This window comes from Dipodomys merriami, unplaced genomic scaffold, assembly GCF_024711535.1.
Source record: "Dipodomys merriami isolate MVZ:Mamm:240054 unplaced genomic scaffold, mDipMer1.0.p SCAF_274, whole genome shotgun sequence".
Lineage (NCBI taxonomy): Eukaryota > Metazoa > Chordata > Mammalia > Rodentia > Heteromyidae > Dipodomys > Dipodomys merriami.
Genome location: NW_027204204.1, coordinates 273,431 through 291,925, shown reverse-complemented (window position 1 = coordinate 291,925; position 18,495 = coordinate 273,431). Strand labels below are relative to the sequence as shown.

The window sequence follows — 18,495 nt, the reverse complement described above, 5'->3', positions numbered from 1 at the left end:
AAATCCCCCAATACTACCAAGAAAACCAAAATGAAAAACTGTATCATCACCTCCCTGTTCGAAAGCCTCCTGGAGGAATAAAATCTGAGCATTTTAGCAAAGCTGTCCACAGCCAGATTCCTGCCCCATCTCTCACTCTGTCCCTCACCCACTCCACTCTGAGAAGGCTCGGGGAGGAGACCTGGGGATCTAGGCCACGTGGGTGAGGCCAAGCCAGTGTTACCCCTCCCCAGAGGGCTGGGCGCCATCAGTAGTACTGGCCGGGAGTGCAGGCTCCTGAGCAAAGAAACGTTTCAAGCCACTACGTACAGGGGTGTTTTGTCCTCCTGCAATTGGTAAATGACTTCTAGCGCTCAGCACGCAGCTGAAACCCCTCTCCCCTCTTTCTCTGCAATCTCCAGTGGATCCCAGCTCAGCTCCGGGAGGCGAGCGACTGTGAGAGCAACTTCAGGGAAGGAGGCATTTAAGAGGCCCACACTTCCACTCCCCTGCTCTCCACTCTCTGAGCGCAGGCAATGGTAATGGGACCATTAACCATGCATGCCCTTCTCAAACCATTTAGTGAGCAAGAAAAGGCTTCACTGTACCGGGGCCATGACACATGCACAGGTCTATTTGTTTCAGCCTATCCTACTTAATACAATCACTTTTCAGCTCCTCCCACCAAGTGTGGGAGGCAAGGGGAGCCCCCAGCCCCTATATCCAGGCTGGCGTCATGAATCAAAGCAACTCACAAAACACAGTGGAACTGACACCATGTGGTTTGCCAATGTCAAGATCCCTTACCATGTAAGAAACCCAAGTAGCGGCATCAGTGGCTCACGCCTGTAATCCTAGCTACACAGGAAGCTGAGAAGCAAGGATCGTTGTTCAAAGCCAGCCCATGCAAGAAAATCTGTGAGACTCTTATGTCCAATGAACCCCCCAAAAAACAGAAGTGGCGCTGTGGCTCAAAGTGGTAGAGCAGTAGGCTTGAGCAAAAATGCTCAGGGACAGTGCCCAGGCCCTGAGTTCAAGCCTCACAACCAATGGAAGGATGGAAGGAAGGAAGGAAGGAAGGAAGGAAGGAAGGAAGGAAGGAAGGAAGGAAGGAAGGAAGGAAGGAAGGAAGGGAGGGAGGGAGGGAGGAAGGGAGGGAGGAAGGGAGGGAGGGAGAGAGGGACACTGGAAAGCTGTTACCCCAGGAGGCCACTCAGAGGAAGGGGACCAGCCATCCCATACTCATGTCACCCTCAGGGAAGACTCATAGAAGAACCTTCCAGCTTACAGGTGGCTCACACCTGTAATCCTAGCTAGCTAGCTACTCAGAAGGCTGAGATCTGAGGGTCACGGTTCAAAGCCAAGCTGGACAGGAAAGTCTGTGCAACTCTTATCTCCTCTGACCTACTTAAAAAAAAAAAAAAAAGCCTGAAGCAGAGCTGTGGCTCAAGTGGTAAAGCAATAACCTTGAGCAAAAGAAGCTCAGGGACAGTGCCCAGGCCCTAAGTTCAAGCCCCAGGACCAGCACACACACAAGAGAGAGAGAGAGAGAGAGAGAGAGAGAGAGAGAGAGAGAGAGAGAGAGAGAGAGAGAGAGAGAGAGAGAGAGAGAGAGAGAGAGAGATGGGGGGTCAGGGCGGGGGGTAAGTACCTGTCTACAATATCAGTTCCATTCAAGAAAATTCCAAATGTACTCCACCTGCACCCATCCCATCCCTGGTGTACCCGCACCAACACAGAGCACCCCAAAAACACCTCCCCTCAGCCAGTGCCCCTCCCCAAAAAATGACTCCTGCAGACAAGCAAGTCCAAACCAGGAGCTGACACATACACTTGGGAAGCCCAGACGTGAAGAATGGTTTTTCCTTTTCTTTTCTTTTCTTTTTTTTTTTCCACCAGTGCTGGGCCTTGAACTCAGAGGTCTGGTTGCTCTCCCTTAGCTTTTCACTCCAGGCTAGCACTCTACCACTTGAGCCACAGCACCACTTCCGGCTCTTTGGTGGTTATCTGGAGATAAGAGTCTCACAGACTGTCCTGCCTGGGTTGGCTTAGAGCCTCATCTTCAGATCTCAGTCTCCTGAGCAGCTAGGATGACAGGCATGGGCCACTGGCACCCAGCTATATTATCTTTTTTTTACTTGTATTCACTCCAAAACTTTTGACAGCTTCTACCTCTGTCCTCAAAGGGTCAGAATTTGGCTGATCTGACTTCCCTGTCCTGCAAGCCCAGAAGTCAGTGCTCTCGTTTCCTCTGCTATGCACATTACCTGTCAGTCTCTATTCTGAGCACATGGGTCTCGAAGATGACCCAAGAAGGTGTAATAATATGCTCTGTGGTTTGCATCTGGAGACCTGTCCCCCTTTTCTGGGATCTAAACGCTTCTTCCCTTTCATTCCACTTTAAATCTCCAGCTCCCCAACCAAGGCCTCCCTCCACCATCAGCCAAAGGTTTCCCCTGGTGTATTTTATGGAACAAACCCTTCCCGGGGGGAAATCCTTGGGAAAGGAAAACACTGCAGGCCTCATCCTTGGAGGCACACGGTACGTGGATGGCATATTAAAGGCTCTGAGAAGGCCTGCAGGAAGAGATACCAATTTCACTCCTGTTTCACTCAACTTTTCCCCAAGTTCATTAAGCATTCACCAATCACAGAGTTTGTATCACCCTCTCCCAATCCCTCCCCCCCCCCCCCACACACACACAGAATAGTTATTCACTACCAACATCCAGGATGGGGCCTGGAATATAACATCTGTTAAAACAAAAAAAACATTTTTTAAGTTAACAACCCACAGAATTCTGCAGAATCTACTCTGGCAATGCCACTGAAGCGGCTGCTCCCCTCCGATGTCCCCAGGCCATCTAGGCTACGCCATATGTTGCTAACCACAACCATCTCTGTAACTGTCATTTATTTAGCACTTGCTAAATAACTTGCATGCAATTAAGTGCCGGAGCCTTCAACCTGTCATCCCTTATCATCCTTGTAACCATCATCTGAGTAGGTAATATTCATCTATGATTATCATTTTGCCCCAACACACACACACATACACACACACACACACACACACACACACACACACACACACACACACACACACACACACACACACACACACACTCAAATGAATCAAGATAGTTAAAGTGAATAGCCTGATTAGAAAAGCTAGAATTCGAAATGGCACCAATCTAACTCTAAAACTCATGACTTTTTTTTTTGGTCAGTTGTGAGGCTTGAACTCGTGGCCCATGTACTGTCCCTGAGCTCTTTTCCTCAAAGCTAACACTCTACCACTTTGAGTCACTGTTCTACTTCTGGTTTTCCAGTGGTTAATTGGAGAAAGTCTCATGGACTTTCCTACCCTGGCTGGCTTTGAACCGTAATCCTTCTGATCTCAGCCTCCTCAGTTGCTAGGATTACAGAGTGAGCCACTACCTCTCAATGATGACCTTTTCTTTTCCATCAAAATATCTCCTAAGAACATACTGTAGCTGGCAATGCTATAGGTCCTCAGAAACAAATGATCGCGATGGTGTCCCCAGTTCCACGCTCCCTGACTCCCTTGCAGCTAGAGTATCGTTTAACTCTGGCCAAGATGCTTATAATGAAACATGGCTGTTGGGATAGTGAAGAGGAGGTGTCCTAGGGAAGTCTTGGTTTGCTAGTAACCAAAAGTAAGACCTTCTCATCCATTTCCACTCTCCAAGTCCAACTCTTCCCTGCCTGGAACACAGATGTGAAAAGCTACAAGCCCCATCTTGCAAGGGATCAACCCTGATTTTACTGGGGAGAGGAAAAAAAAATCAGAGCTAGACTGAACTAACTCTAGCAGCTCCTAACCTCTGTTACACAAGAAGAGAAAAAAACAAAATCATTGGCTTCAAGGCTGTTGTTGGGTTTTTAATTCCATGGATCTGAATGCAATTATTTTTTCTTTTTTTCTTTTTTTGTCAGTCATGGGGCTTGAACTCTGGGCCTGGGCACTGTCCCTCAGCTCTTCAGCTCAAACTGAGTACTCTACCACTTGAGCCACAGCGACACTTCCAGTTTTCTGGTGCTTTATTGGAGATAAGTCTCACGGGCATTCCTGTCCAGACTAGCTTTGAACCATGATCCTCAGATCTCAGCCTCCTGAGTAGCTAGGATTACAGGCATGAGCCACTGGTGCCCAGCTCTGAATGCAATTCTTAATGGATTCACATGAATGTTATCTCCCAGATCGGTGGCTGGCTGGACATCATCATCATTTCACAGAGTTAAGATTCACCTTTCCTGCCCACACACCCAGGCCGCCTCCTGAAGACAAAGTTTATGTTGTGTGGTTTTGTTTTGACAGATGCGGTGTTACTGGACATCACCTGCCATCAAGGTATTTGGGGTGGTCCATGAGTTACTAACTTCTGTGAGCAGGGAGTTTTTCTCTGTTAAATGGCTGAGAAATGGCATCTGTCTCCTAGTGGATCCATCTTTCCAAACGTGCCCTGGGAAAACTTGCATCCGAAACTCAAGACACGAATGCAGACTCCCTAGTCCTTCTCCCAGTACTGCCTGAATTTGAATCTCTAGAGTTCAGGCAGAGAGTCGACATTTTAATGAACACCCTTTGATATATAAAATTTGACCACTGTTGGAGGAAAACCAAACAAACCACCTATGGATCCAAACAGGAAGTTTTGGCAGGAGTGTGTGTGTGTGTGTGTGTGTGTGTGTGTGTGTGTGTGTGTGTGTGTGTGTGTGTGTGTGTGTGTGTGTGTGTCAGGAGTGTGTGTGTGTGTCAGGAGTGTGTGTGTGTGTGTGTGTGTGTGTGTGTATAACCAGTACTAGGGCCTGAACTCTGGGCCAGGATGCTGTCCTTTAGCATTTTTGCTAAATGTTTTACCACTTGAGCCACTTTTCTACTTCTGGCTTTTTGGTGGTTAAATGAAGGTAAGAGTCTCAGGGACTTTCCCGCCTGAGACCTTAGCCTCCTGAGTAGTTAGAATTATAGGTGTGAGCCATCAGCCATGGCTCAAGTTTGGCAGGATTTGACCTGAAGTCACTAACCCCTCTTCAGTGGCTCCTCCTTTGCCCTAGAGATCCAAGAAGTCTAAATAGATGTATCAGCTCCAGACCGATCCCTGGGCAATGTGGATAAAGTGGCTGGTATGCCTAGTGGCATGATGGGAGTAAGAGACTACAGCTATACCCCATCACCACCCTGGTTTCCAAGGAAAACCGCCCTGCACATGGGGAGTGACAGAAGCTAGCATCCACTATGACAATCGCTGCTGTCCAGGGAGTTACCTGAGGTCGAAGTCATGTATGAGAGGAAGGAATAGAAAACTTCAGGAAAGTTCCATGGCCATCTACAAACTAGCACTGGGGGGAATCCTGATCTCTGATGAAGGGATCTCAGGTGATCCTCAGTGTGTGTGTGTGTGTGTGTGTGTGTCTGTGTGTCTGTGTGTCTGTGTGTGTGTGGGGGGGTGTATGTGTGTGTGTGTGTGTGTGTGTGTAGGGGGAGGGGGTTGTCCTATTTCTTGAAGACATCTTCCATGCGATTCTGAATCATAAACAGTACCAGCTTTGGGACACTGTGCAGACTGAGACATGAGTAGTTTGGGCCAGTGCATCCCACAATTTGTCTTCCAGCAGCCAGGTATTAGCCAAGCCTCTCTCAAGTGCTCAGAGAAGCAGTCAGTACCTGTGCCTGCCAACCCGCCCTCCTCACTCCCCCCAATATCCCCTGGCATTTATCTAATTTCATCAGGAAGATCAAGTTCCCAGATGACAGGTGCACACAGACATGCATGGGAAGGAGGGAGAAAATACAATATTAAAATTCACACACACACACACACACACACACACATAAACTCCTCTTTCCAAAGGATGACATCCTATGGGTTGACATCAGCCACATTTCAAAGCAGAGAATTAAAAAAAAAAAAAAAAGAAAAGAAAGAAAGAAAGCCTGGGGAAATGAATCAGAGAGAAACACTGGCCCCGGCAGAGAGCCACGAGAGCCAGTAAGGGCTGATGAGTCCAGGCCTTGGGAGCACGCGGGCCTCGACTCCTGCATCCCAGGAACCTCTCAGCAGTGTGCTCGCCTACTTCACCTACAGGGCCATCTGCTTCACCCCCAAGTCCCACTGCCAACACCCTCAGGTAACGCCAGCTGCCAAGAGTTCCTGAGTTAATCGAGCCATGTGGGCAGCAGGGCCATTTTGGGGACAGAAGATGAGCTGATTCCCTCATACATCTTAGACCAACTGAGCACCCAGCGAGTACGCAAACACCAGGCATTTTCAAAGGATGCTAAAGCTTTCCACAAACCCCAAGGGGCCTCTGTGAGAAATCATCTGTGCCATTTTCTTGGTGAGTACCTCTGCATCCACACCACCCCTCAAAAAGAAAAAGAAAAAAAAAAAAAAACAACTGCTACAAACTCCTTGTCAAGTTCATTTGAAGAGAGAGAGAAAAAAAAATCACAACAACGCCAAAGATAACTCCTCCTCCTTCGGACCCTTCTCTCTCAAATCTCACCAAGATCCAAAAGGATTTTCCCACGCCACTTGTGCAAGCTGATCTCAGCATAATTCCTCCCTCCCCCCCGTTTCTTTTTTACACATCTTTAGGCCCTGCTGCAGCTCACTGAACCAAATGTGATCGTATTGGAAATGGATAGCTGACTTCAGTGACATGGTTTATTTCCGTGCATCTCACTTCCCTTCCCAACATGCATTATCACTGAGAAAATAAAAAAAAAAAAAATCACAGAGCGAAAGGGAGGCTGGGAACGGGGGGAGGTGAAGAGGTCTACCTGTCCAGGCAGCCCCATTATCCTGCCAGTAAAAACAAAACAAAAACAAAAAAAAAGAAGGAAAGAAAGAAAGAAAAACACCTTTTGACCACCTGCAGAATGCACGAGGTCACGTGGGCCCTCTGCAGCTCCAGAATCTCTCTATCCAACACCAACCCCCCCCCCATGGCATATAAACAAACCTACAAGCAGGAGAAGAAGGGGGGGGAAAAAAAGCCCAACTCCCTGCTCCTGAACGCAAGCTACCAAAATAAAAAGAATAGCAATTACTACTGTTACTACCTCCTAGACAGACATCAGATGCACAGAACACCAATCCAGCCCACCTCAGTCACCCCTCCCCCTCCCCCTCGGCCCCCAACAAACAGAATCCCAGGGGAAGAGGATGGTCGGGGAGGAGGGGAAGGCAGGCAGGCCGGCAGGCTGACCACCACCATCACCAGCATCACCACACACACACACACACACACACACACACACACACACACACACACACACACACACACACACACACACACACACACGCCGCCAAAGCAGCAGCACCTACCTCCAGGGTCCGGATCTCTTTTTGTGTGAGGTCGTTGGAGGTAGCACACTTGGTCCTAAGCCCTTCCAGGTTAGAAATGCTCAAGTCTATCATGTTTTGGACCAGCTCGCACTGTTGTAACGCTTTTTGCAAACTCAGAGGCTGCAGCTCCTCGCCTTTTGTCATGTTTTCCTCATCCATCGCTTGCTCTGTAACCCCCCCCTTTCTCCTCCTCCTCCTCCTCCTCCTCCTCCTCCTCCTCCTCCTCCTCCTCCTCCTCCTCCTCCTCCTCCTCCTCCTCCTCCCAGACAGAAAAAAAGGGGGGGGAGGTAGGGAGCAGAGGTGGAGGGAGCGAACCCCCTCCGCCTCGCCAACCCCTGCGACTTGTCACCGATGTCTCCTGAAGAAGAAACCCAACATCTCACACGGGGCTGAGGGGGTGGGGTGGGAGGAGGGGACGGAGCCGAAATTTATTATTTTATTTTGGGGTAGCAGGCAGTCTCCATTAGCCCCCCCCCCCGCCCCGTCCCTGACGGGGAGCGATGGTGTTTCTTAGGAGCGAGCCAGGTGCTGTGATGCTGTTCCGAGCACTCGGGGAGGAAGGGGAGGAGGAGGAGGAGGAGGAGGAGGAAGAGGAGGAGGAGGGCAAGCGCGCTCACTCGGCACCCGGCTCCGGGACGGACGGACAGACAGACAGACAGACAGGTTTAGCCGGCGGGCTTTTATGTCAGGAGGCGGCGGCCCGCGGGGACCGCGCATGGTCGGCGGCGCTAGCGCGGTGAGCGGCTGCGGGCGGCCCGGCGGCTCCCGCGGCGGCGGCGGCGGCGGCGGCGGCCCCCACTGCGGCGGGCGGCCGCGTCCTCTGCGCGCTGCTGCGGCCGCCGCCGCGCTCCGGGGGTGACGGCGGCTGCGATCGCCCCGGCCGCGCTCCGCACCGACATCTTGCCTGTCAATCACGGGGCGGGGAGGGGGCGGGGGAGCGGGGTACCCGCGGGGCGCGGGTTGGCGGAGAGGCGCCGAGCGCGCAGCCGCCCGGCCCCGGGCGCGCGCACCTGGGGAAGAGGAGGGGGAGGAGGCGCGCCACCTGGGGAAGGGGAGGGGGAGGAGGCGCGCGCACCTGGGGAAGGGGAGGGGGAGGAGGCGCGCCACCTGGGGGAGGGGAGGAGGCGCGCGCACCTGGGGGAGGGGAGGGGGAGGAGGCGCGCGCACCTGGGGGAGGGGAGGGGGAGGAGGCGCGCGCACCTGGGAAGGGGAGGGGGAGGCGCGCGCACCTGGGGGAGGGGAGGGGGAGGAGGCGCGCCACCTGGGGGAGGGGAGGGAGGAGGCGCGCCACCTGGGGGAGGGGAGGAGGCGCGCGCACCTGGGGGAGGGGAGGGGAGGGGGAGGAGGCGCGCGCACCTGGGGGAGGGGAGGGGGAGGAGGCGCGCCACCTGGGGGAGGGGAGGGAGGAGGCGCGCGCACCTGGGGGAGGGGAGGGGGAGGAGGCGCGCGCACCTGGGGAGGGGAGGGGGAGGAGGCGCGCGCACCTGGGGGAGGGGAGGGGAGGGGGAGGAGGCGCGCGCACCTGGGGGAGAGGAGGGGGAGGAGGCGCGCGCACCTGGGGGAGGGGAGGGGGAGGAGGCGCGCGCACCTGGGGGAGAGGAGGGGAGGGGAAGGCGCGTGCACCTGGGGGAGGGGAGGGGAGGGGGAGGAGGCGCGCGCACCTCGGGGAGATGATCGAGGCGCGCGCACCTGGGGGAGGGGAGGGGGCGAGGGCGGGGTTTCCCGGGCCCGTGGCGCTGGCGTGGCCGAGCGCAGTTCCTAACTGCCGCGCAGATGGGGCGGGCGGGGGCGCACCCCAGGCCCCCAGGCCGCCGCTCCCAGAGGTGGAGATGCGGGGAAGGAATCCCGAGCGAGCGGGGCGAGCGGGTGGGGATGCGGAGGTGGAGGGTGGGCGGGAAGAGACAGATCGGATGCCCTGGTGCGGGTGGGGCTGCGGGGGTCACTGCAGCCCCTCCCGGCTCTCGCGAGACCCGGGAGGGCGGCGCGGCAGGTGCGCTCGGGCTGGGAGCAGGTGCGTGCGCCCTCCCGGGCGGGAGGCCAGCATGCGCGGGGACGTGTCCTCCCGGCCCTGCGGCTCTGCGACCAGCCTGGCATTTCGTTCTTTCTTGTTACTGGGATGGAGGTGGGGATCAGTCCATCGGTAAATGACTGATTGATTGATTTCCTGGGCCTGGGGAAGCTGGCTCCTTCCCTTGGTCTGGCCCCCATGGGGTATCGATTTCCAGGAAAAAAAAAAAAGATTTACTTTTTCTGCTCATACCATGTCCAGTTTACCTGCCTAGGTCTGACTGCAGTCTTAATTTATATCAGTAAATAATGGTACCAAAATTAAAGTGTGTGTGTGTGTGTGTGTGTGTGTGTGTGTGTGTGTGTGTGTGTGTGTGTGTACTGGAGCCTGGGCCATGTCCCTTAGCTTTTTTCACTCAAGTCTGGTGCTCTACCACTTGAGTCTCGGCTCTACTTGCAGATTTTTGGTGGATAGTTGGAGATAAGAGTCTCACAGACCCTCCTTCCCCAGCTGGCTTTGAACTGCATTCCTCAGATCTCAGTCTCTGAATTCAGTACCTAGGATTGACTACACGTGTGAGCTACCAGCGCCTGGCAAGAATGGTTGTTGTGGTTTAGTTTGGGGGGAGAGAGTACATCAAAAGGAGAATATGATAAATAAAGTTTTATTGGAATACCACTGCCCATTTGCTTGCTATCTGCAGTTAACTTTTGCCTAACAGGAAAGCTGAGTACCTGCAACAGAGACTTGTATGGCACAGGACACCTAAAAGATTCACTATCTGGCTCATTCCAGAAAAGTGTACCAAGTCCTGACTAAATCTTCTGAGACCATATTCCACCCAGACCCTCTTCTAGCCGGTCTCTTCGTCACTCAGCTTCAAGTTACATCTCAGAGAAGGCCTTCCTCCTCTGGTCACCTGACTTATGAATAGCTTGGTGCCATGGAAGGCACCTGTGGTCCCAGCTACTTGGGAGGCTGAGGCAGGAGGAGCCTTTGAAGCCAGGAACTTAAGGCCAACCTAGGCAACATAGTGAGAAGCCTCAAGGAGAAAAACAATATAGCAAAAGGCACCTATTACTGTCTGTGAGCAGGGCTATGAGGACGCCAAGGAACCATAGATCTGAAAAGTCAAAAGAAGCAATGGCCAGGAGCTGGTGGCTCACGCCTATAATCCTAGCTACTCAGGAGGCTGAGATCTAAGGATTGTGATTCAAAGCCAGCCTGGGCAGAAAAGTCTCCATAAGACTCTTTATCTCCAACAAACGACTCGGAACAGGCCAGAAGTGGCACTGTGCCTCAAGTGCTATAGCACTAGCCTTAAGCAAAAGAAGCTGAGGGGCCAGACCCTGAGTTCAAACCCCAGAATTGGCACCAAAAAGAAGGAGAGAAGGAGAAGGAAGCAATTGTTGGCAAATTTCTTATTTTTTAGGACGATATAAGATTTTACGGCTCATACAGGCCAACGAAGTATCTTCAGAATCTCTATTAGACTGAAGACCTGGAGCTGTGTGGAAGAACACTTTGCTAGCGTTGGGCCCTGGGCAGTCCTTCTGCTGATCCTTTCAGTTAGTGTCATCTCTTAAGAGCAGCATTATTTTCGGGTATTATAAATCTAGCCCCATCCTATCAGAACTTCATTCTGCATCCCCATCCCTCTCAGGCTAATGCACAGATGGCCCTGGGACCCACAGTGGACAGGGGTGGATGTGTCCTTTCCCTCCTGCTCTCCAACTGGCTGGATATAGGAGCCTCAGAGGGCTGAGTGGAAAGTAGATCCTTGGCAGAGAACAGGGAGGTAGGTACAGGGTGTCAAATGCACCCCTTTCTCCTGCCAAGCCCTTACTTGTTGGCACATGGGACACACTGAGGAGTCTTCAGAGACTCCCTTCCATAGGCACCCTGTAATGACCTCTTATATTCCCTACTCCACACCCCCCAGACTCTACCCCCACCTCTTTTGGGGTCCCCTGGCTAGAAGGCTGCCCTCTTGGTTGACTGCAGTGTGGCACAGGCCAGGCTTGCTCTACAGGGGTCATCTGGCCCCAGGGGGAACAGGCCAGGCCTGTCAAGAAACCTGCACTGGCTACGATAAGACCTTATCAGATATGGGCTAGAGGTTGATGCTTTTGGATGGTCCAAGGACCAGTCTGGTCACCCGGAACTGTATTTCACCCACTGCCCTCACTTTGGAACTAAGCCCAAGTTCTAGAGCAGCCAGAAAAGTCTCATTCCACACTTGTATTAATCATGACCTGACCCCAAGCTTGCAAAACTGCATTATGTGTAAAGTTACAAACTGGGAAGTGACAGTTTAGGAGACCATCCCTGGGGGAGAGGAAAGGGAAGGGGGAGGGTAGGAAGGAGGAAGAGGGTAGGAAGAAAAGGAAAAGATGGAGGAAGAGGAGGAGGGGAAGGGAGAGGAGAGAAAGAGGAGGGGAGGGGGAAAGAGGAAAGGAGAAAAGGAAGAGGAAGAGGAGGCTAAAAAGTGATAGCTTAAAGAGTGAGCTGGGGTCATGTGGTAGAGTACCTGCCTACAAGTGTGAGGCCCTCCATTCAAATCTCGAGTGCAAAAAAAAAGTAAATTAGGTGCAGTGGCTCACTTCTGTAATCCCAGCTACTCGGAAGCTGGAGTTGAGGATTACAGCTCAATGGCATCATAACTAACAGGGCCTGGCAATATGTCATCCCAGCTATACAGAAGACATAGGTAGATCTACCCAAGCAAAAGCATGAGACACTATCCAGAAAATAAAAGTGCTAGGAGTATGTCTCAAGTGTCAAAAGAGTGCCTGGTAAACAAACACAAGGCCCTGAGTTCAAACCCCAGTACTTTCCCTGTCTTCCCCTGAGAAAACTTCACCCCTGATTTCCAATGACCTAGAAGGTCTGGTTCTCAGAAGCTTATCAATCCTCTGACATAACTGATAGGGCCTGGTAACACAACCCCTGTTGAAAATAACAACACACACACACAAAAACGTCATGATGGATGGATGGACACATGGCATTCTTACCAACCCATCAGAAAATAAAATCTGTATTGCGTTAAAATGGGACTACCAAGTTCAGAATTCCTACAAGCACTTTGCCAGTTGCGCCAGACCATCTGGGTTGCATATCAAAACCACAGAACCCCATGACCTACTCGAGACCTACCTAAATCTGTTGGCTTCCCTCTGAATGCCTGTGTCCCAACTCCAAACCCAAATTCTGAAATCCTGACTCCCCAAGTGATGTCCTACAGATGGAGCCTTCCGAAGGTGATTGATTTGACTGTGCAAGTGGAGTTCTCCCTAACAGTATTACCCTAATGGTACACCTCAGGGCCAAAAGGGAGACACGTCATATGTTAAACACTTGGTCCCCAAGGCAATGCTCAGAGCTGGTTCTTCCAGAGTCGACTGGATCACAAAGGCTCTGACCTCATCAATGGACCCATCCATGGATGGAGTCATAACTGAATGGACTGTTGGGAAGTGGCAGAACCTGAAAAAGGTGGGGCCTGATTAGAGGAAGTGGTCAGTGTGAGGGGTGATCTTAGGCCTGATTGGGGGATGTGGTCAGTGGGGGTGTGTCCTTAGGTCTGATTGGAGGAAGTGGTGGGGGGAAGTAACCTTAAGTTCTGATTGGAGGAAGTGTTCAGTGGGGGATGTGCCTTTGAAAGCTTTACCTTGTTCCTTCCTCTTCCCTTCTCTGCCTGTCTGCTTCCTGGCTGCCATGTGGTGAATTGAATGGCTTTCCTCCACCATGCCATTCAGCCATGATATTCTGCTCACCACAGGGCCAGGATGAACAAAGTCAAGTAAACATTGACTGAAATCGGAATCCAAATGAATCTTTCTTTCTTTAGGTTGCTTGTCTCAGCTATTTTATCACAGCAACAAAAGTTACTGGATGTAAGTATACTCAGTGTCCTTGTTTCTGGTAGAGCTCCCATTAGGGTTGCCACTGCAGAAGGTCCAGCTTTCAGCCTTGCTCAGGGATTAACTTAATCCTTGGGATTTCTCATTTACGCACTACGTAGGGAAAATTAGGGACATACGAAAGTGACAGCTTTTTGTCATCACAGTTAATCAACTTATAAATAAGTCACTCTTGATGACAGATTCACCTGCAATGGGGATCACAATTAATTTTTTAATTAAAAAATTTTTATTCAGGGGCTGGGAATGTGGCTTAGTTGTAGAGTGCTTTCCTAGCATGCATGAGGCCCTGGGTTCAATTCCTTGGTACCGCATATACAAAAAATAAATGAAATTTTTAAAAATGCTAGTCAATGGAATAATATTTAATGGAATTGTCAGATTATGAGTACAATGCATCAGTGTCTGCCTTTCCATTATTCTCAATTATCACCCTCCCATCCCTACCCTCACGTTACTGCTTTAAAAAACAAAAACAAAAAACAAACACACCTTAGCAGACACTGGTGGCTTACACCTGCAAGGCTAGCTTTTCAGGAGGCTGAGATTTGAGGGTCTGGGTTCTAAGCCTGCTCAGGTAGACAAATCTAAGATACTTTTATTTCCAATTAACCAACAAAAGGCCAAAAGTAGAGGTGTAACTCAAGGAATAGAGTGCCAGCCTTGAGCTAAAATGCCAAGCTCTAGCTCCAGTACTAAACACATACAAAGTAAATAAGCTTAAACTGGATTCTTCTAGTTTCTAGGATCCAATAGATGACCTTTCAGTTGGGACATCTGTGTATATGTTCCCCCTGATGGTCAATCAAGAGTGTTAAGGAGACAGGACCAAAGAAAATTTTCTAGTTTCTCATAACACTGTACTTCAGACTTTGGAATAACTTTCTAATTCTAATTGTTTCAAAATAAACAACACGATTTTTGTGTGTGTGTGTGAAATTTATCACAGCAAGATCTCCCCATTCAGTCTTCCCCAGTGTTCAGTCATTCCCAGATGGATGAATCTGAAGTCTATAGGTAAGGAATGGAGCTCTGTCACTACCCAAACACAGCAGCCACTGCAAGGCAGTTGGGATCTTGCAATAAAAAAACATTTCCCCAAGCCTGGCACCAGTGGCTCGTGCCTGTAATCCTAGTTACTAAGGAGGCAGAGATCTGAGGATCGTGGTTCAAAGCCAGCCTGGGCAGTCCAGGAGACACCTATCTCCAGAAAACCAGAAGTGACACTGTGGCTCAAAGTGGTAGAGCTTAGGAACATTGTCCAGGCCCAGAGTTCTAGCCCCATAACTACCACCAATAACAACAACAAGAAAACATTTCCCCAGCAAGCCCTTTTATGTGTTCACTCTGCAAGATTCCTCCATGAGACTTTCAGATCACCTGAGCCACAGAAGGAAATTGTGAAGTTGTATCAAAACAAGGAACTTAATTCAAATGTAGCATTAAGAAAGTATTTTTTAATTAATTGGCACAAACTGAGGATATCCTGCAGTTAACAGGCCAATGGTGGTTGACATTTGCTGAACTATGAAATACTGAATAAATTGGTTTTTGTCCAACATGTTTAAATTAAGAAGAAAAAATTCAGAGGGTATAAAATCATATACTCTTATGTGACTTGGGAAAGTAGATACCCCTTTAAGAAAGAAATGTACTTTTGTTAAACGTTATTAACATCGTTTTTATTTTATTTTATTGTTCATTTGTGTGTGTGTGTGTGTGTGTGTGTGTGTGTGTTGGCAGTACCAAGGTTTAAACTCAGGGCCTGACACTTGCCAGGTAGTCACTCTTTACCACATGAGCCCTACCTCCTTTTTGCCTGGAGCTGGTATAGGCAAATCTTCCTACCTGTTCCTCCCTTGTAGATGGAATTACAGGTGTGTATTACCATGCCATATTTGGTAAAATGAGTTCTCATTTTTTACCCAGGCTAGTCTTAAACCACGTCGTCCTGATCTCTTGAGTAGCTGAGATTGTAGTATGAGCCACTGTTTCTAGCTCTAAAATCTATACTTTAAATGACCTTCAAATTTCAGGACTTTTTTCAAGATACTGTTGTTTAGCCTTCATCTTCATGAACATACCAGGAGTTCTAACTTTCTACACAGCTGTCAGCTCTCTTCAGTTTGGAGCAATAATTCAATGAAGGTACTTCTTTTTTTTTTTTTTTTTTTTTTTTTTTTGGTCAGTCATGGGGCTTGAACTGTGAGCCTGAGTGCTTTTCCTGAGCTCTTCAGCTCGAGGCTAGCGTTCTACCACTTGAGCCACAGCATCACTTCCTGTTTCGGGTTGGCTTTAACTGTGATCCTCAGATCTCTGCCTCTTGAGTAGCTAGGATTACAGGCATGAACCACCAGTGCCTGGCTGGTACTTCACTTTTAAAAGTAAAAATTAAATAAATAAAAAAGCTTTTTAGCTAAAGTCAATTTTTAAATCTATTTTGATTGTCTCTATTTGAAACATATAGTATCTTCAGGTTTAAAAGCTTTTGTATTGACTTGGAACTCTCTTAAGTTTCTGGTACTTAACACTCTTCCTCTGATTTTCAATGTTTCATGGATTTAAAACATACATTAAAAAAAACACACAGCTGTTGAACTTGGGCTAAATGCTTTGAGAGGAGATTAAGGGGAGTTGAAGATGGGGCAAAATGTCTATAAATAGCATTTCTTTAGGATTTATCTACTGTATAATAAAATGTTGTGTAACTCTGCCATGCATAATAAATAATGATAGTAATTTGCATTTTCTTATTAACATGCATCTACTGTTTTTTTGCTCATATTAAGGGCTACCTCTTCCTCCCTCACCCCCCCCCAGGGGCTCTGATGTGTTGCTGGTACAGCCTGATCTTGTGCACAGACTTGCAAAGATACACACTCGCCCACTTTATCACCTCACAGTTTCAATCTTACCAACCCAAAAGCAGTGTTCTAAAATCCTGAAGAGGTGGCTCACACCTGTCATCCCAGGATCGTTCAAAGCCAGTCTAGGCAGGAAAGTCTGTGAGACTAGCTCCAATAAACTATTCAGAAAAGTCCAAAAGTGGTGCTGTGGCTCAAGTGGTAGAGTGCTAGCCTTGAGAACAAAAGCTCAGGGACAGCACCCAGATCCCGAGTTCAAGCTCCAGGACTGGCAAGAAAATAATAATAATAAAAAAAATATAAAACACCAAAGAGAGCCTTAGTAACTTCTCTACCTTCTCTTTGCTTCCCTGAATCACAAGGAGCACAGTGATGCCAACCCAGAGAAACTCTATTGGACTCAAAGTGGAAGCAATGATTCCCAAAGAAGAAATATCTTTAAAATGTTACCAACCTGGAGACCCTACAGCATAAAGTATATAAGAAGTAAGTGTGACTTGGTTTCTCCTGAAAGACTCATCACAAGAAACTAAGGGGGATTCCTGTCTCCATCAAGCAGTTAAGCCTTAGAATTATGGGGTACTGGGTTTATGTACCCCAGGGCAGCTGGAAGGCTTGGAGACTTTGGAACTTAAGAGTTGAATTGTTCAAATGCCAGGCACCACTGAGAGGGAAGGAGGTGGGGAGTTATCCTGAAGAATCTCACGGGAGGGGGGTAACAATGCTCCATAGGAAATGTACCTTACTCATGTAACTGTAACCCCTCTACAGAATCTTTACAATAAAAAATATAGTTTAAAAAAATCTCACAGTGGGATGCAGGAGAGCAGTGAAGGGCAGGACAGTGAGATAGACACGCATTGCTGGTACCAGGACTGAAACCACACACCAGCTGCCCGCAGACGCGTGACATTAAAGCCTGCTCTGACACGCTCCCAGCCCCGACCTCTCTTTCGGCAGGCAGCAGGGAGACCACATTCCATCTACATATCACTCTTTCATTTTATTGGGGTAGGGGGAGGGAATATGTAGGAAGACTTCAGAAAAGCAGCTCAGATAAGCCTAATTCCCGGATTCCGTGGCACCCCAGGCAAGGACAAAAGTGCTGGGTGGCAGAGAAGTTGTACATGGAGAGAAGCAAGAGCATCACCAACGGAGCCGCTGCCTGACTAGAACAAGATGCCTGAGGCAATCAGCTGAAAAGGAGGAGGAGGAGGAGGGGGAGTTTGGTCCATGGGGAGTTGACCCTATTGCTTTGGGACCTGTAGTGAGGCTATAAGAAAGAGAACAGAAAAAGACCAACTTCAACAGACCAACAGGTTTTATTTGGGAAGGGCAACCGAGTCTCCAGCCCAGCTGAAGAGAAAATGGTGAGACAACTAGTATCTCATTTTATTAGGCAGAAAAGGGGAGTGGAGTTGTGAGGGGGAGCAATCTTGAATCATAGGAAGGAGATTTAAATGCACCTAGACGATGGCTACCAATCACCCATGGCCAATCCAATACCCCCTTGAAAGTGACAACTCAATGACCTAACTTCCTCCCACCAGGCCCCGCCTCCCGAAGGGTTCTACCATCTCCTTTGATCACCAAGCTGGAGATGGAGCCTGTCACACACAAATCTTTAGGGGAACATTTCAGGTCCGAATGACAGCAACTTACAAAAGCATCTTTTCCAGCCCTGAAGGCAGAGACTCTTCTCGGCATTTCTGGACTACACGTCTTACGATGGGGATCCTTGGCTGCCACTCCCCACTCTTCTCCGCCCACACGACTGTTAGGTAGCAAATTGGTACGAGTTAACCTTTCCAATATCAGACTCAGAATCAGAGTCAAAGATTAATACATACACCATCATAAATTATTTAGTCAACAAGTCGAGGCCTATAATCCTAGCCATTCAGGAGCCTGAGATCTGAAAATCATGGTTTGAAGCCAGTCTGGGCAGAGAAGTTTGTGAGACTCTTATCTCCAATTAATCAGCAAAAAGCAGAAGTGGAGGTATGGCTCAAGTGGTAGAGAACCAGCCATGCACAGGAAAAAAAAAAAAAAAAAAAAAAGCTAAGCAAGAGTATCAGGCCCCTGAATTCAAGCCCCAGAACCTACACACAGTCAACAAACATTTAAGGAACAGTGGATGAAGGCCCTGGGCTCTGATGTGGGAGACTCCAACAAGAGATCATTGTTTGGGGAGAAGGGTCTGAGGACTTGCCATCTCATGATGCCATTGCCACCAAAACAATGACCTTTGTCCCAATTGTCCTTTGGGTGTTTGGAGGAAGACCAGTTTGACGTTCTTCCTCTGGCCATCGGCCAAAGGTAAGGCTCACATCCATCCACAC

The 18,495-nt window shown here is 49.3% G+C and overlaps 1 protein-coding gene across 3 annotated transcripts in view; it reads right to left on the bottom strand.

Annotated features, from left to right (window-relative positions):
- The window catches only part of LOC138837702 (kinase suppressor of Ras 2), a 200,459-nt gene extending 192,932 nt beyond the window's left edge, over nt 1–7,527 (bottom strand). For all 3 annotated transcript variants that reach the window (XM_070036646.1, XM_070036644.1, XM_070036645.1), the window contains exon 1: nt 7,335–7,527. In XM_070036646.1, coding sequence (XP_069892747.1) covers nt 7,335–7,514 — 180 coding nt within the window. In that variant the 5' untranslated portion in view covers nt 7,515–7,527. The remainder of the gene's footprint in view (nt 1–7,334) is intronic.
- Between the last annotated feature and the right edge of the window lie 10,968 nt (nt 7,528–18,495).